At 42.5% G+C, this 25,586-nt stretch overlaps 1 protein-coding gene across 2 annotated transcripts in view; it reads left to right on the top strand.

The window, feature by feature from the left end:
• The window catches only part of LOC121620554 (kazrin-like), a 59,694-nt gene that overhangs the window by 30,244 nt on the left and 3,864 nt on the right, over positions 1-25,586 (top strand). The window contains exons 2-5 of one of the 2 annotated variants that reach the window (XM_041956646.1): positions 5,201-5,308; positions 21,221-21,412; positions 23,591-23,727; positions 24,476-24,646. In XM_041956646.1, the coding sequence (XP_041812580.1) occupies positions 5,201-5,308; positions 21,221-21,412; positions 23,591-23,727; positions 24,476-24,646 (608 nt within the window). Of the gene's footprint in view, positions 1-5,200; positions 5,309-8,118; positions 8,229-21,220; positions 21,413-23,590; positions 23,728-24,475; positions 24,647-25,586 lie in introns of those variants that run through there. The other variant, XM_041956654.1, reaches the window with a different exon arrangement.

Genomic DNA, 25,586 nt, shown 5'->3' on the forward strand with positions numbered 1-25,586 from the left:
TTTTACAAAAGCATTTGCCAAACAGGTAAATGCAAATGTAAATAAGGTTCAGCCCCCCTCACCCCCCCAATATTCTAATCCTGTGAATTAAATAACTAACAAAGCATTAAACTTCATCACATTGATGCAAAAATGTCATAAAACTACCAAAAAGCAGGATTTTAGCCACTTTAAAGGGATAGCGACCCCTTATAAACAGTATGGAAAAATGTATGTCCTCACAGAATATACGATCGCCCACCCTAAGCTAAGTGCTATAAAGAACGTTCTGCAGTTGCATTTTAACAACACTGAACAGGACTTCCCCAGGTTTCAAATTGCCTCTCAGCGTCCTCCAGCTCTCTGCATTTTGCTTTTTAAAATCCTTCCCTCATTTTGTCCTTTCACTCAGAAATCATTAGAGTGAGAGAGATGCAACAAAACCGCAGACTGCTCAGCTGAGCAACACCAACCATAACACCGGTAAACCTGGACACTCATCTTCCCAAGCAATTTCTCCTCATTGATGTAATGGATGTGTCCCTGAAGGGGCTTTTTTTCCGCGCATGTTTCCTCAGGCCAGGCTGCCGTTGTGCTCTTAACGGCAGCACACAGGCAGCATCCAGAGGCTATGGATCACAGCAGCCTTGGAGCAGCCTTTCAGGCCTAATGTACTGTGAGCAGTGGGTGTATCGATTCACTGTGTCACGCATGATTATAAACACAGATTAATAGACAGTAAGTTTTCAGCTCCAGGCAAAGTAAAATGTTCGAGGAATGACATTTCGCTGCAGAGTTTTGGCCCCATGTTTGGGTTGTATAATAGAGACGTGTCAGCTCGACCTTCGATATATGGCATATAGTTTCACTGTCCCTGAGGAGAAATTTATCTGTTGCTTTTCTTATGGTGCTAAGAATGTGTTGAATAATTTCTCCCAAAGTATTTCACTGCTGTTGTTAAATAATGATTTGACATGTTTACAGCCTGTGTTTATGGAGGCTTCAATCGGTCATTTTCTGGTTTTACACACTATTTTCCTTATATTTAGCGCCATCACGAAGGAGATTTTTTTCCAATTTATCGTTTCCATCTGTGTCATATTAATGACACCTGCCAGCGGGGATGCAGAGTACAGTGGGAGTGCCTTGTCAGCTTTCAGTACGCTGGTATTTGAATGAGCCCTGTGTGTGTGCCTGATAATACCAGAAAGGACCTCTGAGCGTCGGAGTCACGGATGAGCAGCCTCCCCTTGTGAAATATTCACACACTGAATATCTCAACCAAACTCAATCCCGTTGTCTTATGTAACCAGATGAGGTTTTCTGGCTCACTCTTGTGCCAAAGGTTAGACACCCAAAAGCCATCTCATCATTTAGCTTTGTTAATTCATTCACTGGCGGCACTGCTGTGAAATTCCATTTAGATAGAGTTTCAAATTCTTCTCACATTATGTTGTGTCAATTTAAATGCATGAGGGAAATAATAGAAATTTCAACACGATGGTTATTGTCTTCCCAATGGGGAATAATTACTGTGCACCCCAGAAAATGGTTAAATTCTTCATGCCTTTACATTTTAGGATTAAGACATTTTCCCCATAAAATGTCTCAACTCCTTCTTTGGTCCCAGTGTTACTTCCCTTTTGTTCCACTACTTTATTTTTTATCTTTCCCCTCTGCTGAGTATATAATATAAGTCTCAGTATCTGTTGCTGAGGCTTAGAATTGCTGTATTTTAATCTGCACCGCAACCCTCAATCAACACTCGAGCTCCCCTCCCCTGAAAAAGACCAAAACCCTTTTAGTGGATGAGAATATGTGGAAACAATGAACCACTTTGACCTTCTGTTCTGCTCTGAGAGCCAATCACCTCTCACAGCTAGCCTGCTCTTTTACACACACTATTCAATGCCTGATAATAACAGCATGTTCCGAGCCATTGCAAATTATTGGTAAGCAGTTCCCATACAGGTCTGCCTCACTGTCTCAGACTGATGCAGCACATACAGCCTTGTGTTGCGTTGTTATGGCCGTCCACCCAGCACGCCTGCGTTTCAGGCTGCTGTGACTCCACAGGAGCGTGGTGATGCTCCTTTCTGGTGCACTGACTGACACAGGAATGAATGTGTCTGCTGCCTGCGTGACGGACTGAATGCCAGTGTAATTAAAGGTTTGCCGAGGGTGGGCAATGACGAGCTGTCTGCACACCATTGATAGTTGGCCCCTGTTTCTGCCTGAATACCCACTCTGACTCCCACTGAGCATTTGTCTCCCATTTCCCTCATGTCCCATACGTGTCTGCATCCCTCAGCTGAGTGTTAGTTAGGGAGGGGAGTTGTGTCAGATGTTTGAATAGCCTCTCTGACTTCCTGCCACACCTGGGGGTGTTTCTGCAGTCACATACTCTCAGCATATGCTCATTAATAACTAGTGGGTGTTTTCCCTTGTGAGGTTGTCAGGGCTGTGTTTTTCCCCGTCTTTTGCAAGGAAGCCTCTTTAATTTCAGATTTATAATAACACCTTCAAGTCTGGCTTAAATAAAAATGCATATTTCTTGCTACAGTAATAGAGATCTGATATATCTTGTTTTCTTTTTGCTGGATAATAATAACCAAAAGGGAGAAATTTACATTTTATCATTTTCATTTAACTAAAGTCCCCCAAGTCCATGCATCTAGTAGTAGGTGTGTAACTGGGAATCCATCTCTGTAGACCTTATTTGCATATAGCCAATCAAAATTTTGCTTTTTTTTTAATCATATGGATTTAGCTGTTTGACTTACAGCAAGAAAAGCACACGTGAATAGCATTAGTGATAGCTCCTTTCCATTAAGTGTTGATATGCTTTTCCAGTGAGCTAGAATGCACCATCCCAGGACCTCCCCGAAGTGAAGCCTTTCTTCATATTAAATACACCCGTGTTTTTCCTGCTATGACATGTCAAAATGTCTGCTGTAAAAAAAGAACTATTATAGTAGGTCTTTTGGTGGAGTTATCCATCAGATAAGACGATATAAATGTAGAAATACGAAGTGACCTACCTTATTTTTAAGGGAGTCCATTTTGATGGATATTCCCATCTGACAGAACTGGGCGCATCAATTTAAAGCCCATTTACTTGGCTGGTATTTCATCCTGAGAGAGAAGCTCACAATATTAGACCACCGGCTCAAACGTCAGTCAAACACACCAACAGCTCGCCCCTCCGGAGGCTTCTGGGCTTAGGGGACGTTCCAGGATACATCAGAAGATCATTTTTGCTTCATTTCAGCTCACTTTAATGGAGGGTTATCGTTTAATGTTAGCACAGCGAGCAAAATTTACTGCTGTCCCATCACATCATTTCACTGAGAGATGGAGATGAGATATGAAATAACTCGAAAAGAGTTGCCATTGGTTGTGAGCCTGCTGTTTGTGCTGCCTGCTTTAGTCAGTTAGGTCACAGATAGACCTGCACAGCTTGGCCTCATCATTTCCATAACCTGTAACCTCCCACAGCAGAGGTTCAACCAGGCAGAAACGAGGTGGCAGATATATACTGCCCACTCCTCAGGACACACCTCTCTGGAGCACATTCACATACTTCACAGCACTGACACGGACACAGTGACAGGCTGTTTTCCCCATGAAATACACTGGACCCTGGCTAATCAAAAACCCCTTGGGAATGGGAGGTCATTTAAACCAGTACGTTGAAGCACCGAAGGAAGGCGTGCGTCTCCAAATACATAAAATAATTAAGGTACATTGTGAGTTTTTCTCATTTGACAGGCTGCTGAGTTCAGAGTGAAGACATTTTTTAACAGTGGCTCCCCGGCCGTTTATAGCCATATAATGTATGTATTGACATCTATTTTTAAGCGTGCAACACCTTCAGCTAAGAGCTGGAATACATTGTCTGTGAATATGTCCCACTGCCAGCGGCCTCATCCTCTCCGTCTCTTTCGCTCTCATTATCGTTGGTGCTAAGTAAAGCAGCCTTAGATTGGCCGAGCACGAGCCCCCTGTCCAATCTCCATATTAAAGATCAAGGAAAAGGTCAGCTTAACAACACCTAAATAGTTATCGACAGGTCGGGAGGACGGAGGAGGGGAGGAGGGAAGGGAAGGTCAGTGATCTAGATAAATACCATACGGTCATGAAATTGAAACTGTCAAAATATGCAGATTAGAAGGCAAGCTCAGATCATTGTCGAGGAAGAGCGGTTGTGCAGATGGTCCCACTCAGAAGGCACCTGAGGGTAGATGCCAATTGCTGTACCCATGGAAGAGGTTCATGGTTAAACTAGACAATATGTTCAATTTAAACACTGCATTGCACATATAGAGGAGGTGTGGCACGCCTGCATGGAATGTAGCATTTATAGTCTCAGAAGGATTACTTTGAGTCTGAAGATTTCAGATTAACAGCAGGATCTGAAGCCCTCCTCAAGAGGAAATCATTTCTGCTGTAAGTCTGTTGTACCTGCTCTACAAAATCACTCCACGGTTCTGCGAGGAAATTGCTGTCTCCAATAATCACTATCATTTTTTTTACAGCATTTTCATGCTTTACACACAGAGGTGAAACATATAGAAAAGGAGGTGGAGGGTGAGCAGTTAACAGGGGGCTGTGATTTTCTCCATTTCCTTCTTGAATTTTGCATAGAAATCACTAAGTGAGAGGAGAGAAAATGTAGAGTAGATGAGCCTCAGTCGCTGGGGCTCACAGAAGTCCTTGATCAGTGTCATTAGCTGAATGTATAGGGCACAAAAATGGGTCAGTGGAGTATAATGGAATCACATGAATGGAAGGATTTTATTTGAGGGGAGAAGAGATGAAAAAAAAAGGGAAAAGGTATGAAAATGAAAAAACAGCTGACCTAAAATAAGGCAAAAAGGAGTATAAAGTTAGCCAAGTGTTGTGAAATAATGGAGCGAGGAAGCATCATTGAAATTACAGCTTGTGTGTTATTATTCCGATTATTCTGATCCCAACTGCCGTGATTTGTAGGGGATGTTTGAAATGTGCCTGAAAGCCGCGTGTACCGAATTGACATTGTGCCAGAGTGAATCAGCTGATCCAACAGGCGAGCCACGTCTACATGACTGTGCACACACTGTTAATTTTAGAGCAATCTGTCTGTGCCAATGTGAATGAGAAGTTTTTGATGAAAGAATAAACATTTTATTCATCTGATGTTGTGAAATGACATTCATCGTTCCTTTCTTTCCCCCCACAGATCCGTCGGTGCATCACAGACAGAAGACAGTGGTGACAGACATGTGCTACCCGACAGAGATATCCAGCCTGATGGACTTTGGCACTCCAGACTGCTCGCTAGGCAAAGGTACGGCATTGCTTGCAAAATACAAGGTGTTGCCTTGGTGACAGCAGGAAGTGTGCACAGCGATTTATCCTGGCAGTTAAAAGACACAGAGCTGTCAGCTTGACTGGGAGGTTAACACTGGACCAGAGGCCTGTGCCGGCTAAGAGCGTGAGAACAATCAGATAACAGTTCTTGGTACCTGGCCACGAGGGCCTCACCGCTCACTGTAGCCTTTGATTTATCGCAGCTAAATAACCTGTTTTGTCACCCAGCACTTAACGCAGAGGCACTGGCATGAGACTGCGAGACTAGATTGACTTCTTACCAGAGCGCAGCATTTTACTTTGCAAATTGCTTTAATCTGAACGGAGCTTTATTTAAGTTTATCGCGCTAGAGTTGCATTGTAATGAGCAATTATTGCGTCGCAGCAAGGCCTCTTATTTTCGCCAATCACTGTCATCAGTTTGAGAAGTAAAATGTTTTTAAAGAGAAGCCTGAGAGGCTCAGGATAATAGTCTCCCTAAATCTCTCCTGTGTGGTAATCAAACTGACCAGCCTGCAATAATTCGCGCCGCAAAAGGTATCGATCGGAAAGTCTATCGATCGCATGTATAGTTGCTTAATCTATGAGCCTTGTGTCCGTTACTTTTTCTCATCGTAATGACTGCTATTATTCTCTATTGTTCTCACACCGATACCCAAACCAGAGAGCCGTAATTGTAATTCCAATCTTTCATTCCAATCTAGCCACTTGAGGCTGGCGGAGCGACTCAGCGGCTATTAGACAAGCCTCATGTCATTTCCATCAACAATGGACAGTGACAGCGGTGACCTCAGTCACTCATTCTCCTTCTTTTTTGCCTGTCACTGCTTTCCCTCCTCCTCCTCCTCCTCCTCTTTTTTTTCACCTCGTCTTCTCTCTCAAGGCTAGCTAATATTTTAATGCCGCTCCATCCCGGCTCTCTATCAACACTCCCCAGCACTGATAATGCAGACTGACAGGTCAAGCCGTGTGCAGCTGAGAGAGAGGGGAGAGCAATGCAGTGGAGGAGAGCGGAGGGTGGAAAAAGAAGGCTTTTAGGATTTCTTCTGGCTTTAATGTGAGCAAAGCAAATGAATGACATAGTGATACAGGGAGTTAAGCTGAAGAATAAGGACAGTGAGGAGTGGAAAATTTCAGACTGAAGAACTGTCAGGATAAAAGCAATGCCGTGAATATGATTCAGTGTAGCTGAGAGGCAGGCTCCAGCATGACCTTGGAATTATGAAGTGCTACATTTGGTCAAAATTTTCCTATTTACATAAAATGCTGTCACTCTTTCAGACTAGTTCAGATTTGAGTCTAAGTGGGGATAATTAGCAAAAGTACAAGTCGTCTGAGTCTAATGATTTGGCTCCATTTATAGCTGTAATACTACAGCGAAGGCCGGTACAGAAAAACGCTCGCAATGCATGCATTCTAATGAGGTGTTAATTGCATCCGCTATGGAAAAGCGATCGTTTCAATCTTTTGTTTCAGATCTGATCAGTCAGAGAGCAATGAGCCTGGCAGTAATCCTTGAGGTGTCAGCGTGTGATTGACAGATCCATTGCCTCATGTGACAAGTATCTGGTTAGAGCACATCTGATCTTTGGATGGAGCTAAAACGCCGAGCGTCAACCTCTGACAGGCAGGACAAATGGCACGCTTGCTCCGAAATGCTGTCACGTCTTTAAGTGCAAGAGGTTTTAACTCTTGCACAGACCCCCCCCCACACACACACACACATTATGCTTAAACTTGTGCTTTAGTATGCTAGATATGTTGCTCGAGAGCTCGTAAACTAAAAATCCCATTATAAGTTTATATCTAGCTGGGCTCTGCAGGCTGAATTAATTCAGCTGCAGCCATATCTGCTTTCCTCATACCACCTGTACCTGCCTCAGGGGTTCAGGCCTAAAGAGCCCTGCCAGACAAAGTGGACCAGCCTTAACCTTATTTACTCTGTAACTGTGTCCGCACACATCCGAGTTCCCATCTTAACCTGACACAGTCTGTCCTTACTCAGCACCAGAAGGAGAAGAAGTCCATGCAAAAATCCCTGGAGGGTAAAAGATAGCATGGTAGAGCCAATCTCCGTGTGTAGAGCTAAGGCAGTTGGACGAGAAGCATGAACTTCATCACGTCACGGCACAGTCGTGATCCATTTTTTGAGGCGTTTATATTGAAGTTCACACTCGCAGCAGTTTACATTTCTGCCTCCTCCGGCCAAAACACACATTCAGATTCAGGAAGTGAGTAATGTAAACTCATGTAGGCTACAAAGGCGCTGTGGGCTCAGCGGGAGCTCACTGCTTTCATTCAAACTGGTGTATTGTTCTCTGCTCAGTCGGTGAGAGTAATTGCACACAATGTCCTCTGCTAGCTCTCGGCCATCAGGTGGAGTGAGAGCTCCACTGACTCACCTGGCTTATTACCTGAGGCCTGAGGTGCAGTTTGCATTCCCCTCCCCCTCCACCTCGCTTGTACACTCGGGGGTGGGGAAAGATGAAAAGCAGGAGTGGGCGTGGGGTGAAAGTTGTCCTATCTGCCACAGGGCGTGTCACTAAACAGGTACGTAGAAAGTGGGAGTGAAGAAGAGACACACACACAGAGGACAGGAAGGAAGAAAATGAGCAGGAAATGCGGCTGAGCGGCTCTCAGGGGACGACTTCCTAGTAACCTGTCTGGGTGGGGCCTCAGCGAGCAGGGCTGGGAGCGGCCGGCTGTGCTTGTGCATTGTGTGCGTTGGTTTCAATGGTGTGTGTGCACTGGTCTGTACGCATACATGTGTGTCTGTTTTCGTTTTTTTTTTCACCTGCTATGAGAGCTCACACCACAGCTGACAGTGGAGCCGAGCGGAGCCTGTGCCAAGGAGGACATGAGGTCCGAGAAGGAGGAGGAGGAGGAGGGGAAGGCCGGTGAGTGACAGATGGAAAGGGAGAGAGAGGGGGTGGAAAAGACGCTGCTCGTGAGTGCTGGAGGAAGAGAGTAGGCCATAAAAGTCGGAGGTGTGTGAGCGGGCTCAAGTTCACGTGTGTGTATGTGTGCGATCGCCTGCTTTGAATGTATGAGAGGAATTTGAGTGTCACGACCAAAACGCTCTATTACAGGAACTCCTCATGTTGGTCATGGAAATAATTTGTGATACATACACAGTGGCAGAAAATCCATTTATTCAAGTACTGTACTGAAGTACAATTTCATGGTACTTTTACTTGACATTTTATGCCACTTTGCACTTCTACCACACTGCATTTCAGAGGGAGAGCTCCTTGTACTTTTCACTACCAAAACGTATGATCAGTTATCACTGCCCAGCAGTATATGAGGCAAGGCTGTGACAAATGATTACATTTATTTTGTACTAATCTACTGTTATTTCTTCAATTAATAATGTCTATAAAAAGTCAGCAAACAGTGAAAAAATGCCCAGTTCCCAGAGCACATGCTCTTTAAACCGTCTTGTTTTCTTGGGCAAATATACCAAATACCAAAACATTCAATTTAATTGAATTTAATCACAGACGACTAAGAAAACCACACATTATCCACATTTGAAAAGCTCAAACCAGATCATTTTTGCTATTTTGCCCACAAAGTCAGAAAAATAAACTACTTTCCAGAAACAGCTGGCAATTAGGTTTCTGGCAATCAACTAATTCATTGTTTCAGCTTTAATGTAAAGTTGGCAAAATTTGCCCAGCCTCAATCAGCTGCAACATGGTAACACTGCTTACACAACATGCTAATGTGTCAATAATAGTAACACAGTATGTTATGATATATACAGCATATAATAATATAACTATTCTGTATGAGTATCTTTGGTTTATGTTGCTGAAAATACTAGTACTAAAATAATAGTAAAAACATGAATACAGGAATTTTACTGCTTTTACCTTTACAGTATATAATAATAATAATCTTACTGAGGGTTGTTTTTTTAAATGGTTTATTTTTGGACATCAATTCTTTGACAAAGCCTTTGACTATAAGTGCCGATTTATTTAAATCTATTCCACATCCAGGTCTTATTCTTTTATTGAGATATGTAAGAACTAAATGCTGACCCAAATATGACATGTTCCTATGGATAACATGGTAATCTGTTAATCTGCTGTTAGCATTGTAAGTGAATGGAGTGGTATTTTGGTCAGATACTGCTCAGTATTAGACTTCAGTAGCTCAGTAGACATTCTAAAGCTTGAATAATCTGAGAGAAACTATCGCTGAGGGACAATAATATCTACTCTGGCTCTTGTGTTCGGATTAATGTGGGGTTGCAGACATATTATCCAGTATGTGAAGATGCATTATGGTTGATTTATTGGGGATGTTAGGAGGCGCTGTAGCTATTTGAAGTCTGTTGAATCCCATGGGAGAGATAATTGTCTTTGAGCATCTTTATTTTCTGCTTGCATGTCATGAACAGGTTTTTTATGTTTGTGTGTGTGTGCGTGCGTGTGTGTGTATCTACACATTCACACGTACTCATGTGTGTCACTGTGGTTTATGAATGAATAGAGCCGAGTTTGATCTCACTGTGTTTTGAGTGGCTCCTGCTGCGGATGATGCACGCTGAGATCACCACTCAAGACTGTAGATGATGATGAGTTTGACAGATTGCGCTGCAACAGACAGATGGTACCGCTGCTATAAGCTTCACACTCACAGTTTTTTTGTTAAGTCCTTCAACAAGACCATAAGAGACAACATGTGGCATCATATTCTTTTGCTTTTTAACACCATTTCGAGCTGTAGCTACTCTGAGCTAATCATTCACCATCTCTACAAGTGTAGGTCTAAGAATATTAATGAGCTCAGAACAGGTATTTATCGCCATATTTCACACGATTTAAAGTCAGTGAAGTTTCCCACACACACACTTCAGTTGCAGCTCCAGCTGTAGAGCAGGCACCTCATGCAGCTTGGGAGATTATTCTGCAATGCTCCGGGACATGAGGGAGGTCGTGTATTAAATCATGTAGATTTCCAGTTCTCCACAGACCAGATCCTGCTGTTTCTGACAGATGTTTAGTTCCCACTACATATTCAAAACAGGGACAGTAGGCCCTGTGGCATTTTGTACCTCAGTGGCTTACAAAAGTTGGTCGACATCGTGGACCTCCACCACTTTGCTGATTACTCAGCCAGTTTTACGTAGACACAAAGGCCCAGTTCCAGTGTTCACCCTTCTGGACTTTGACACATGCTCCTGCTAAATCCACAAGGGCTCAGGACCATCCCACTGTGAAATCAGCAAGAGTTTGAGGACTCTCTGGTCGACCTTTTGAGCCATTTATTCCCACTTTACATGGTGGCAAGATGGCAACTTCCAATTATACTGATTTGGTCAAACTTATTAATTAGCAATTAACAACACACACTCTGAGTGGTTAAAGGAATGGTTTGGCATTCTGGGAGTGTGCTTCTGCGCCTCTCATGTCTGCATGCTGAATACGAACCTACAGCCAACAGCCAGTTATCTTTGCTTAGCATAAAGACTGGAAACAAGGGGAATCGTCTAGAATGACTGTGTCCAAAGGTAGAACAAATCTACCTGCCACCACCTCTAAAGCTCCCTAATAACACGTTTGTTTGTTTAAACAGTAAGTGTTAAACAGTGAATTCAGGTCAGCACTACACCACAGCGTCACATTGCCATACTTCTGCTTTTGTAAGGATTAAACTAACAAGACATAATGTGTTTATTAGTGAGGTATCCCTTTAAACTCCATGCAGTATGAAATATCAGCCTCACACCTCACAGCATCCTGCACTCAGACACCTGACACAGGTTATAGTAAGTCAGTGAAAGTGTATGATGGTTCATGCATAGAGCTTTCGGGGTGCTGGAGCTGAGCCAATATTTAATTCAAACCATGTTGAGCGCTTTGATTCGCTGAAACATGTCACTGAAATGCGAGGGTGGAGCTTTACAGCGACAAGGCTCACCGTGATTGACTGATATCTGACACTTGTAAATGCAATTGCTGTACAAAATCATCTCATTATCACGGTTCTGCTGACATAAGTCAAAGCACTCTCTGTTTCCTGTTCAGAGCCACCATGTCAGGCAGGTTAATTTGCCTAATATACTGGCTCATTCGCTTCATGTGAACCAAACACATGAGCAGTGCGTGAGACCGGTGTCAACCAACATGCATCAATTTTAGAAATTTAAAAGGCCATGTCCAAGTTCTCAGTGCTCTTCCAGTGGCACATCCTTGGCAGCGTGCCTAATCTGCACATAATAAACGTGTGAATCAATTACAGCTATCTGCACTTGGCATCCTTGCGCTGACCTCAGTTGTAATGTAAACCCACAGGCAATTAATTAATGGAAGCCGCTCCCAATAGATACTGTAAACTCGCACAGATAGACTTTACACCGAGTACACTTGCAAAATCGCACAGATGCAGTGCGCAAGCACATCAACAAATATGTACATATAAACAACAAATATGCAGGACACACACCTCAAACATACTAGCATTTGTGTATTGCCTAGGGGAAAATAATAATATGATCAACATATATATTAGAATTTTCTAGATGTATTGAACCAGAGAGTGATGTTTCATCTGCAGCAGACCACGATGAATTACTATTAAAGAGTGAATACTCTGGTAAGTTTGAGAGCCAGCAACATACATTATTTATGCCTGTATGTATTATAGAGAGGCAGTGTAATACCCTGAGTAGGAAATCGACCTGACCCTTACATTCAAGGCCTTTTCAGGATGCAGAAAATACAGCGATCGGAGTCTCAGCATTAAGTGTTCTTTTCAATCTCCCGGTGTGTGAGATGGAGGCTTGACAATGCCTTTACTGCTGTTTGTAGCGTAAGCATGTCGAATCTGAAACTGAACAACCCACATAGGTCTATACAACCTCTGTTTCATCACAGCACAAGTTCCCCCGGTGACTATAGAACAAATTAACAATGAAGATGCTAAATATATTCTTGCCAGTGATTTTAAGAAGGCCCCTTATTGCTGCAGCTTACCTCTGCCACCCACCCACCCGACCTCCCTGTGATTTGAGACTCAGCAGGGAAGCCTTTGTGAAGCCTCTTAGGCTGTCTTCTCTCCTCTCTCTTTGTCTCTTTTCTGTCTTTCTGTCAGATTTAGGTTTGCCGCTGATTTGATTTTATTCCTTCATAAATCCTTAAAGAGTATCTGGGCTGTCCTTTTGTCTTAGGTTGCAAACTGGTTGCTCCAGGATGACAGGATGTTTATTTTTGGGGCAACACCAAGCAGACATTTTTCCAATATGAGGTCTTGGAAGAAAACTTTTCCACAAAATTTGGATTAGCTGTAGAAAAGAGTTATGTGCATGTTTTTTCTTTTGTTAGCTTAGCTTCCTGTTATTGTCACAAGGCTATCAGTCTACAGCTATGCTAGCAGTTTTGCCAGGCTGTACCAGGCACAGTGCTGCTTTGAGCAAAAAGCTAATGCTCATAGTAAATGCTCAGAATGATAATGCTAACATGCTGATGTTTAGCAGGTTTAAGGTTTACTATGTTCTTTTTTAGCATGTTAGCATGCTAATATTTGCTAATCAACTCTAAACACAAAGTACATCTGATGGCTGATGGGAATGTCAGCGTTTTTGCAGATATTTGTTAGTTTGCTCGTTTGGTGCAGGGAATCACTAAATCTTTTAGATTTAATCCTGAGGGGACCATGAAGGTCTGTGCCAAATTTCATGACAATCCATTTAATAGTTCTTGAGACACTACAACTAAAACCAGAAATGTAAACCTCATGGTGGCGCTAGAGGAAAAATCAGGGGATCATCAAAATCAATAGGTCAACCTCTAGGTAACACAAATGTGTGGACAAAGTTTTATGCCGACCCCTCAAATGTTGACATTTTTTAGTCTGGACCAAACTGGTAGACAACCGAGAGCCCTGTCCCTACCAGGGCTAAAAACAAACAAAACCTGTGTATCTTGAAAAAGATGGTTTGTGTTGACAAGTGCTATCCAGACTATATTAAACATGTTCTCTCCAGTGCATTGTAAATGAGACAGACAGAGTGTCATACTCGGCAAAGACTCCGCATCTATACATAACTTGCTCTCTTTTAGTCCAAAATTAGCAAGTGAAGTCGTCAGCACTCGCAAATAAGTACGTAGCACTTCCGACAATGCACAGCAGCAAAAGGAAACAGATGCGTTTCAGCACCTCAACGGACTTTATTTCAGTCGATCCACGCTCTGTTTTTCCTTCAGTCAAGGCAACAGTGTTACCTGCGTGATGACTTTAATCAAGAGCCGAAGCAGACTGCTGTCTTCTCCCACAGCAATCTCAACTGATCTTTATACTGTAATTAGTGGAGGCCAGAGCTCAGCAGACATATGCTCCTCTCATAATACAGTGCAGAAATAGCCAGCTGTCAGCACACACACACACACACACACACACTCAGAAAATAGTACGCACATACACATGCACGCCCACACAAACACAAATCAAGTAATCCCGCAGCAACAGGGGAAGACACTTCACTAAACGGACTAATATGACGATATGCTCATGACTGATTAGATCATTTTACATATATGATGCCAAAGCTGCTGTTTGCCTTCTGGCATTTGTTTTCCAAACTGCACAGCGATGAACTGCAGCAGTGGCCTCTGATCAGCCTGCCTGCATCATCCACTCAATTTCCCAAACTCTCGTCAGTATTTGATTAATTCCAAAATGTTTAACCTTGATTAGTTTCATCACTTAATGAGTTGATAGAAATTTAATCCATTAGATGAAAGTGTGATAGACCTGCAGATGTAATTGCAGAGCAATCTAATATGCAATATACAGTGTAGATGAACCATGCAGAGGATGTGCATTTTCTTAGTCTGTGGATCCTCTGGTGCCTCTAATCATTTGGCAACGATGCTGTTTAATTAACAATAAGGAACTTTATATATAAAGCTTATTAAGGAATTAAGAGAATGAGCTTTAGCTTGCTTATCTTGCAATTGTTGGTATATTTTTATTTGTGTGTGCTTTGTGTGGTTTTCCTGTGCAAAACTTAACACAAAAAGCTTCCGTTAATGTAGTGAAAATTATGCTGATCACGACTTAGTAATTCGTGTTCAGAAACATGTTCAAGAAGAAGTTCAAGATTCAAGATTGCCTTTATTGTCATTGAGCATAATATAAAGATAGATAAATAAAAGATAATAAAATAAAAGTTAGTCACTAAGGTATGAAAGTTAGGAGGATTTGACTTAATGTGTCACTCAGGTAAACACAGGCAGGTTCTAATTTGGTCCAGTGGTCATCGTATCATTTAGCTCGCGGGTGGTTGCGGAGACACGGTGCATTCTCGCCTCCCCTCCGGGTGGCTGACAGTTTGAGTCAACACAATCAACTGCATTGCAGGTGTACACTTACGTAACGTTTCCCATTTCACAGGAAGCCTCTGAGCAGGAGAGAAGTTTTGATGTTTTCATTGGTTCATGCTCGGTAAAGTTTATCAATAAGAAGAGCTTATGAAAGAACATTTTATTCTGGGGCTTTGATGAAGCATTTTGAAGACGTACCTTGTTGTTTTAAAAGAGCTCTGCTCATATCAGCGAGTTACAGAAAAGCTTTTGTTGTACTGCTGCTTTTCCCCCAGTGAACATTTGCCATATTGCTTGTAATTGTGTTTAAAGAAAACTTTGATATAGCTGTCCTTCTGTTTACTGATTAAATTATTTGCCGCATAGTAATTTGCGTGAGAAATGCGCCATTAAATGGCGTCGCTTTGATGTCCTGCTGTATTAGCTGCACCCCCTGCAGTGCTACAGCAGAAAAATCTCTGCACTTTCTGTAGAGAGCCATTACTGTTTTCATCCTTTAGCTCCAATTCCCCTGTACATCCCCCTCACACACACAGCTCCTCTCCACCTTATAGCATAGCATATTATAGCTCTGCACCAATACCACAGGAGTCAACAGGGAAGAAGGAAACAGTGAGAAGTCTTCAGGAGGAAAAAAAAACAGAAACTCCTTCAGGCTGTATTTCCAAATACTGCACTTTAAACATGTTTACTGATTATGATAACATTCAGTGCTAATCCTGTAGATGAAAATCTCTGTGCTTTGTTGTTTATATGGTATGCAGAGCTTATTATATGGTGTAATGGAAGCTCATGGAGCTCATGCAGCATCAAACATGGTGAAGCTTACGTTGTCTTCTGCACAAGGCGGCAGACTGACAGCAGCTTGCTAACATGTTTGCTACATGGGAGCCCGAGCGGCCCTCCCATCCTACGTTGACCTGCCCGTCACACAGCTGCAGCGTTTGTAGATGAGAGGATGAGTATCCGACCCCAGCCCGTTGGGATCAGTCAGTTCAGCTCCAGAATTTTGCAATTAAGTCAGTCTAGCTTACTTGACATGGTGCAATCATCAATGGCAAGATTCAATTTGTATTTTAGAACTGCTGACGACAGTGTGTGTGTGTGTGTGTGTGTGTGTGTGTGTGTGTGTGCGCATTAAAACAATCTGCCTATAGCTTATATAGGGTCATTTACAAGGTGCCCACAAATGTGTAATTAGGGTAAGCAGGGAAGCTTTATCCATGTATATGTTGAATGTGAGCTGCTATAAAAAGGCCACCGTTTGATCACTTGTTAAGGCCTCATGAAGGTTCAGCAGGTATTTCATTGTGTTCATATTTACGCTCCCGACTCCTCCAACAAGACAGTGTTAATATGATTTGGTTGTTCACAGGAGTCCTCTGTTGAAAATATTGCTTTAAGGAGACAGTTATGACAGCGCTGTGTGTCTACATGCAGTAGTAAAGATGTGAAATAGTGAATGACCTTGTTATCCAGCTATCAGTTACTGTACCTGCGAGACTAGAGGAGAGGGAGAGGCAGCGTCACCGCCTCTGGCTTTGTCTCGGACAGGAATAGCTGAGCGGAACCACTGTACTAACTAAAATTACACAGATCTGAATTGTCGGGGAGACTGAGGTGGAAAAGTGACAGCCATGCACATTGTAACTCCTCAGGGCAGAACAGTTGGCTGCTGTCACCGAGGAGATTTCTGACACCTTTCTCAGTCGTTCCATATTATTTTCATGGTTTTTGCTTTCAAATGGGTTACGGCCCGTTGAACAAGTGTTTTTCATTATGTAGTTATAGGAAATTGTAGTTAAGTTGAATGGCCAGTTCACCCGAATCACAAAGAAATACTCATTTTGTCACATACCCTCTAGAGTTATCTAACCATGCAGATACTTTTAGTTTTGTTCATCCAGGTTTTAAGATTTGTGTTTTGGAGATTTCTGCTGTCCCCGGAACTCAAAATGCTGGAAATATGTATTAAAACAATTCAACAGAAACAATTTTCATTACAACGCATGACAGATAATCCACAGGGCACTGTGTCAGCAGGTTTTACTGGACCTACCCCCTGTAAAAACTGACCGTGAGGTGTGTGGACTATCCGGAATAACTTGGACATTATTTATAGAGGGAGATGTTGAAGTTTTTCAGAATTTCAACAATTAGCTGATCATACAAAAATAATCAGCAGCTATTTAAACAATCAATTAATCATTCAAGTAATTTTTTAAGCAAATTTTCCAAATATTGTCAATTGTGAATATTTGACTGCTTTTCTCAGTTTTATTTCTTTGTAAAGTTGAATATATTTGGGTTTGGACTGTTGTTTGGACAAAACAACAAAAAAGACATTTTTAGATGTTGCCTTGAACTTTAAAAAAATGTGATTGAGATTTTATCACTATTTTATGACATTTCATTGATCCATCAAGACAATAATCGGTACATTGATAAATAAAGATAATGATTGTCATTAGCTGTGGGCTTGTGCATAAAACTAAAACTATCTGCATAGACAGCTAGATGATAGTAGAGATCAGGCAAACCTGCTGCGTGACGCTTTGCAAGAGTTTTTCAGTTCAACTGCTGTAAGATTAAAAGTGATCGTTTTGTGATGAGAGTCAATCAATAATAATAAAGTCTCATCATCATCAATAAGGACCAATGTAGACGCACTGAGAGTCGTTAGTCTGAAACTGCTTTTAACATAAAATGGGTTTTTTGCAACAACAGCAATAAATTTAAAGTCTCCTTCCAGTCAAAAATCAGCTTTTTCCTCTTGATCCTGCAGTTGAATGTTTGAGCCTCACTGTGCAGAATCATATATGTGAGTTTGACACCAAAAGTGTAAGTTTTCTCTGTGCGATTTAAAAATCTGAATTTAAATTTATGTGCAATTTGTGGCATCGCAAAAAAATTCAGAAGCGAATCCTGGTCCAATATTCAGCCTACATGTGATGTGGAGACCTGAAGCCTCCAGTGCACACACACACCGAGAACAGACTTTACAGCGAAGTAGGAGACCTCTTGTGTCCAGCAGTCAAACAACGTGAAATGAAAAACATCCGCATTTTCATAGATTCTGGAATTCTCAATGAGGGAAAAGGAGCGCGTGCCATTTGAAGGATTTTAATGTACTGATTCTACCTTTTTTCTGCAAATGTGTGGATGGTATCTTTAAATTTAACTTCTCGTCCAAACTCAATATTCCAACACAGCTGACTTTAAGCATCTTTGCGCATTCATGTATATAATGGGGTCCACTTTAATCCTGCATACGGTTCACAGGAGACCAGTTCAGGTCTTTGATCACCAATCCACACATTTCCAGCCTCCACTTCACCTTTCCAAGCAGAGAGCGATGCCTCTGCTTTCTCTCGAGCCAAATCATGAGCCAACAGCCTCTGTGTGCACACTCCCTCTCTCTCTGTGTGTGTGTGTGTTGGCTTGTGACAGCTCTGCTATGCGAGGGAAAAGGGACAGGGAGTGATGGCCTGGTCCTGGCTTGCTTTGATGGACACTCTAATGGGAGGCCTGGAGGAGAAGTTAATTGAATGGGCCACTGCTGAATACGAAGGAGAAGAGTGGGCTTCTCTTCTTCTGTGGGAGGACTCTAATGGCTTGGCCAAGCTCACTGCACAGCCACTCAAGGGTCAGAGCTGAGAGATAACAGCACATAGACTGCGGTGCATGGTTTATGTGAACCCTGTCAATTTAAAGTGCTTTTTGAATCTGACGAAACAGTGCATGTGGAGGTAAAGTATCTGTAGGTAGATGGTGTGTGTCATTCAGTGCCACTGATGCAGCTTTAACTCCAGTCAGTGTGCAGCCAAGCAGCTTTTGTGTCCCTCCACACATTTCTCAGACACATTCAGGCAAGTTTTGATTTCACCCCCAATTTGAGGCGAGAACCTGAAGGAGGAAAACAGTGTGTGTTTTAGCCTGTGTGTGTATGTTTGTGGGTCTGCGTATGTTATTGGGTGAGGGGATAATGCTGGGAATTAATGCCAAATTGGGTTTTGCAGAATTATGTTCCTGATTTCTCTTTGAATTATACACATCTCACTAAATCCGCTGTAAATACTCAAGACACAATTCTAACACGGTTTTTAATTGACTTACAGCAGACTACATATGACACGATGTTGTACGTGTGATGCTGTGTCATTGTATGCCACTAAAATATTTATAGATTCTCCATAAACGAGGAAAAGGGTTCAAATTGGCTCATTTGAGAACTACTGCAAGTGAAAAATTCTCTGCTAAACACAACTGCTGTGCCCGCGAAGTTGACAGCTGCCAGCAGCCTTCGCATCACAGCAAGAGCAGCTGATGATTCAAACAGCCTGTTCAGAGCTGAAGATAACAAAGCACCTCAAAAATGCCCACTTGTGTCCAGTGGCATCAAGTGCAGCAGCGACAAATATAGGAGAGCCTGTAGGTAAACAGATGAATAAGCGGATTTAGGCAGCGAGAAGGCCATGAAAGATTGCCCTCTCAGAGAAACAAACTCTTTTTGTCACATGCAGCACGGAGCTGCTCAGTGTGTTTCCATAGTCCTGAGTCGACAGAGACCGATGGACTGTCCCTTCCTCTCTTATCGGGGCTGCTGCAGCCCCTCAACGTCTGGCTGCAGGCCTGCAGAGACCTTCTTTCTTTTTCTCTCCGAGACACACACACACACATACACATACTTCGCTGCATGCACACTTGCTCTTGAATTTTACATAGTTTTACAAGTCTTACAGGGATCTGCATAAAATTAAGGGAGCACTCTACTTAGTTTTTACTTGTTGTATTTTTCAGCCTTGCTAGCAGCCTGGCTCTAGGATTGGCAGTGTTTGTTGGTCGCTCACTTGGTTCACCACTTTAGTCCAGAATGAAATATCTCAATAAGGTTTTGATGGATTGCCATGAAATGTTGTGCAGACATTCATAGCCCCCAGAGGATGAAGCCTACTGATTTTGGTGATCCCCTGCCTTTTCCTCTAGCACCACCATCGGGTTGTCATTGGTGCTTCAGAGTGAAATGTCTTATCAACAGTTGGATGAATTGTGCAAATGTGGTGCAGAGATTTATTGTCTTTGTGAACTTTGGTGAACCCCTGAGCTTTTATTCAGCACCATCCTCAGGTCAAATTTAAATTTGTCCAGTAGTTTGGGTTATGACCAAATCCATGCAAAAATGGAGGAGTGTGTGTGAGTGCAGATCTCTGCCAGGTGCGGCTGGGGTCATGTGGGTGGAGAACTGGGAGTGCAGGGTGGACTGTGTGTCCAGCGTGTAGGCATGAGACACACACACACACACACTCACACACACACTACCATGACCTCAACTATACTTTGTGTCACTACTAATGTTTGCTACTTGTTAGCAAATTTTAGCATGCTAACTTGCTAAACTGAAATGTATTTAGAATGAATTTAATGACAAATGAGTGAGAAATACAAATACATACGTGTTTTAATTCATCCACTTCATTGATTTTTGTAAATATCTGCTTATTCTGAATTTGATGCAGCAACACATTTCAAATGCGACTAGGAAAGATGTGGAACGCTCCAAAAACACCTGTTTGGATCATTCCACAGGTAAACAGGTTGATTGGTAACAGGTGATAGTATCATGATTGGGTATGAAAGGAGCATCCTGGAAAGGCTCAGTCGTTCACAATCAAGGATGGAGCGAGGATCACCACTTTGTGAACACATGATTGTATGAAGGATGTTACTACATGGACTTAGGAACACTTTATACAACTGTTGTCAGTGAATGCAGTTTGTTTGCAAGTGACTGGATTCTGTTTTTATTTACGTCTTACACGGCGTCACAGTGTGGAATTGAGGTTGTATGATATTTTTGCTGTTGAATTGAAAATGTATCATCAGGGGCTGCTTGTTCTTATGAAAAGTTTTCATCCTTCTGAAACTGATATTCTACCCTGATGTCTGCAATATAAATCACTATGACATATTGTTCCTTTGGTGCTGGAATAGATTCCCCTCACTGGGCTAAAATTCAAACCATGAAAGACCTCCTCTAATCTATATCACCCTGTCTGTCCTCATTGTGGCCAATAGTTCGCTTTCCAGTAGGCTGTGTCCTCTCGTTAACTTCCTGCTCCTGTTTGCTTGCCTGTTTTCCCCGAGGGTTGGGAGGCGTTTGACAGCAGATGGAAAACATAGCACTGAGGAGCGCGGCACGAGCGTGTGTCGCTGATATTTTATTAAGTCTTATCAGACCGCTGTCTCTCACTTGGCCGCTACCCTCGCCGGAGTCTGTCACTCAGCATTTATCTGAAGTCCTTAAACACCTGCGGCCGCAGCTGAGGGGGAGCACTGAGTCTTGAGAGGCTTTAATGTGTTGATTTGAGCCTATATTTTTGATCATGTGCTTTAATTCCAGATTTTAATTCTACTTCCTTCATTTCCTGCTTAGTTTTTTACTCCCTTTCTTGCGTCTTTTTCCTCTTTCCTGTTCTCTGCACTCTTCTCTGTTCATCATTCTTCTTCTGCATACTCTAAATTCCCCGAACTCTGTCTCTCCTCTCCCTCAGTGTTGTTGCGTGAGGAGGTGGCCCAGCTTCAAGAGGAGGTCCACCTGCTCAGGCAAATGAAGGACATGTTGAGTAAGGACCTGGAGGAGACCCAGGGAGGCTGCTCCGCCAATCTGCTCTCAGCCACGGAGCTCCGTGTGCAGCTGGGGGACAAGGAGCAGGAGCTGGACCGTGCCAAGGAGGCCTTACAAGGTCAGGAGTCAACGCGGGCGTCTTGTACTCTCATCTAATCCACCAGAGTCCCTTCTTTCCAACAGCCGCCTCGAATATACAGCAAACACAGCTGTCCGAGCTTTCAGTGGGAAGTTTCACCCTTTATGAGTTTGATCCAGCAAGAATGTGCTGCATCCAAATGAAATGGAGTTAGTTCACTTTTGTTTCTGTCCCATGTGAAACATTTCCCACATGTTACAAAACTACATATGAAACATCAAAACAAGACCTCTTCTTACATTTCATGTCCCTCAGTTTGCTGTCAAATCACATGTGTTTATACGAATTTTCCAATAAATTCTAGGTGGAAGAGTAAAAGAAAGAGCAGAAATGCCAAGAGCTGAAAGTTCATCCTGGTTTTCTGGCTTTCCCCAAATAACTGTGCAACTTAGATGTTCCATATTGACTTTTATGAATCCTCACAATTATATGTTCGATTCTTACCCTGCAAATATGGCCACTAAGTCTGCCTCCTTCAAATGTCCCGCTCCCACTTCTAGCAGCTCCCTCCTTGGTCTCTCTGAATTCAGTGAGTTAATATTATCAGACTCATTGTCTTGAATCGTCTTGCTCCTGTTTCACAAATCTTAACACTTATTTTACTTATTTTCACCTATTTTGCAAATCAAACACATGCCCCAGTTGTTTTCCTGAGCCAGCTTTAGAAATTCAATATCCATTTTCTTACTCGAGACAATATTGTTCCCAGTGAAAAAAAGCACAATAGAAAACACAATTATGTTCATTTTCAAATGTGTTACAAACACAAATACAAAAACCCGCCTTACTCCCTGCAGGCTGACAAAACCTGTTCCAGCACTGAGAAGTAAAACACCAGAGGCCTTTTAGTGAACACATGAAGATCTTTGCTTGTAAAAATAAATTAAGTAAAACTTAATACTCTCTACCATGTCTGCAGTTGTGGTTTAATTCATACGACATTAGCCCACAGTGATTTACTTTCACAAAACAAGATGAGTTGCGCCAATAAAAAGATGACGCAGTGTGGCAATGTCTTTAAAATTGATATCAGGGTTTGTTTCTGTCCAGCAGGTGTTTTGTCTTGTGTGTGCCTGAGGTGTGGAACGTGTGCGCACAAATGGCAGCGGTGTAACTTCCAGAGAGAAGACACAGTATACAGTATGTGCATGTGTTTCGACACTACTCAGTCTCAGAAATGGGCGGCGTCCCTGATGAGCAGCCAAGTAGACTCCAGGTTCGCCTCATTTTAATTAACATCCATCAATCATGGAAGAGAAGCTTCAGCGTGAAATATTAATGCGGTATTGACGCAGACGGGAATGCTGTGCTGATTGTGTTGTATTGGATTGTTTCCATTTCTTTCATGAAAACAAACGCAACCATTATGCAACCCAACAGTTGGCATCTTTGCGAGAGGAGTAAAGGAAAGTCAGTCCTGCGTTAAGGATAATTGCTCGCAACAGAAATAGGAAGGAAAACCAAAACTGAGCGTTTAGTTTAGTTAAGCAGGACTGCTTTGTGAAGTTCCCTGTTTTGCTCGGAGTCACAGGTGGTAAACTGCAAGCTCGGAAACTGTGTTGTGCAACTGCTGCAAAACAGGTTTGAATGTAAAATATGAAGGTTGAACGTTGACAGATGGAATGCTTCCTGAGTGATATATGCGAGCACTCATGAAAAGTACAGGTTCCAGCCTTGCCTCTCTGTTGAGCGAAGACTCTTGGGAAAGCAGTGCTATTATTTTTGCTTGCAGAGAGCCCCACCAGTTGCATCATGGCTGTTATCTCTGTAGGGGAATGAAGTTGAAAGAAATCAGATCCAAATGGTGTTCACAGGCGTGAGCCAGCCGAGTCTCCACATGTCAGCCGAAACAGTTCCATGTATGAATGAATAAGTGCCACTGTGCCGCTTATCTCTTGAGATGATTACATCATTTTCTCTGAAAAAAAAAGGGAATAACACCAGCCGCAGCACCTCATTAACAGAAGACACAGTGTCACCTAGTGGCTCCCTGCTGCAATGGCAACGCCTTGTTCCTGATGTGCAGGCAGCAAACTCGCACTGACGTATTGTGTTTGTCTTGCTCCGTCTGACAGCAGAATTAGCTGTTAAAATGCTCCTTCTCTTACACGTGTATGTGCTGCTCAGCGTCTGAACGTGTCTGTCTGTGCGTTGCAGCCATGAAAGCCGACCGTAAGCGTCTAAAAGTGGAGAAGGCAGACTTGGTGAGTCAGATGCAGCAGCTGTACACAACACTGGAGAGCAGAGAGGAACAGCTGCGAGAGTTCATACGTAACTACGACCAACACCGAAAGGTAACACCGGCCGGGCAGACTGATTAGGGTTTCGCTTACTGCAGCCTATTTACTGGTAGATATGTTGGCTGATAAGAAATGTCAGTGCAGAAAAGCCATAGAAAATAGTTTGATGTAGTTTCCCACCACATATTGTTTAATAGATGCTTGCTGTAAATATAACTGTGGGCACCCATACTGTACTGGGGGCTGGTGTACAAACAGATAATGACACAGTTGCATGATATAAGATAAGCCTTCGTCGGAGACATTATGATTTTTGACAAATGCTGTACATTAATAAACACTTGGAATGTCTTTATATCTGTGCATAAACACATTATAAACCCTCAGTTGAAAATATTTCTATACTGCTTGTAAATGCTAAACAGGGGAGCGTATGTAAAGTGTTAACCATATGGTTTTATTTATATAAATATATATCTTGGTCCTTTAACCTTGTAGCAAAAAACTAATTTAAAGGACAACTATCATAAATGTCCTGTCATGTAACGATCATTCTTTTTTTTTAATCTCAAATATTGTCAGTATCTGCCTCAAAAATCCAGTATCAGTCAGACACAAATACTGCTGCAGCTGTTTCTTACTGCCAGACCTAAAAATCATTTGTCTCCTAGTAGTTTTGAAATAGATTATAACACAAAGTATCTGTGAAATGCTTCCTGACTCAAATGTGGGGCTCCATTCATCGTTGAGAGTGTGCTTGGCAGGGATTAACCATGTCCTTGTTTGTGTGTGCGTTCTTCAGGAGAGTGAGGACGCAGTGAAAGCCCTGGCAAAGGAGAAGGACATGCTAGAGAGGGAGAAGTGGGACCTGAGGAGGCAGACCAAAGAAGCCACTGAGCAGGCCAACGTCCTGCGATCTCAGATGGACATGAAGGAGAACAGGGTCAAAGAACTGGAGGCCGAGCTCACCATGGTGAGTCGCCCCGCATGCGGGCACGGTGAACTTTGTTGAATGAACGGTAGCACAATGGTGTCACCTTAGCATCATTATCTGGTGTGTATGTCATAAATGCAAACATGGTGTGGGTTTAGCAATCCTGCTGCCGTATTCATATCAGTTCAAACACCCGCAGTAAGCTGCTCTGCTATATATCCTCATCCCTTCTCTCTCTCAAAGCATCAATTCTTCCTCTGGGCTGAGGAAGAAATTCATGCCTTTTTTTCTGTGTTGCCGTGTTGGTCCCTCGGAGGTACAGTTGTCAGTCTGTGTGCCATTAATCTCTCTCCTCCCTCGGCAAGTCACAACCACCCACAGATCCTCACATCAAGCTGCATCACAGATCAGATTTGTTGGTACATCAGTGCCAGAGCTGCATCGCTGTCAAGCAACCGAGCCACAAAATATATTTCTACCGTCTTTCCTTCCCGTCTCTTTGCCTCTATTTAAAATCTTATTGTTTCCAACTGTTTTCTCTGCCATTAAATGGATAACTGCTGAATGCCCTTTCAAAGCCTTCCAGTAATAAAAGCCTGTGGAAAACATCAAATGAGTAGAAATGGATAGTTTTTAAGATGCTGTCTAAAGAATTGGCTGTTTGCTGACTTGAAAGGGCAAAGCTGCTGTTATTCAATATTTTTTTGTTGTCAACGATCCCATGAAAACACCAGAGCCAGTAATGTGTTTGTCCATCGCTCAATACTTTCCTCAAGTCGTGAAATACAGGTTCTTTCTTTAAAAAAAAAAAAAAAAAGGAAGTAATGTCCTGAAACAGTTGGGCTCTGCAGTTTTTAGCAAATATCCCTCAACCAACAGCGAACAGTGTATAATTGGGACTATCTTCAGTGGCGGATTGATAAACATTTGTTACTCTAGTGAGTGTTTAAAGCAGCAGGGCAGTGAATGTGGGTCTGAC

This window comes from Chelmon rostratus, chromosome 2 (genome assembly GCF_017976325.1).
Source record: "Chelmon rostratus isolate fCheRos1 chromosome 2, fCheRos1.pri, whole genome shotgun sequence".
NCBI lineage: Eukaryota > Metazoa > Chordata > Actinopteri > Chaetodontiformes > Chaetodontidae > Chelmon > Chelmon rostratus.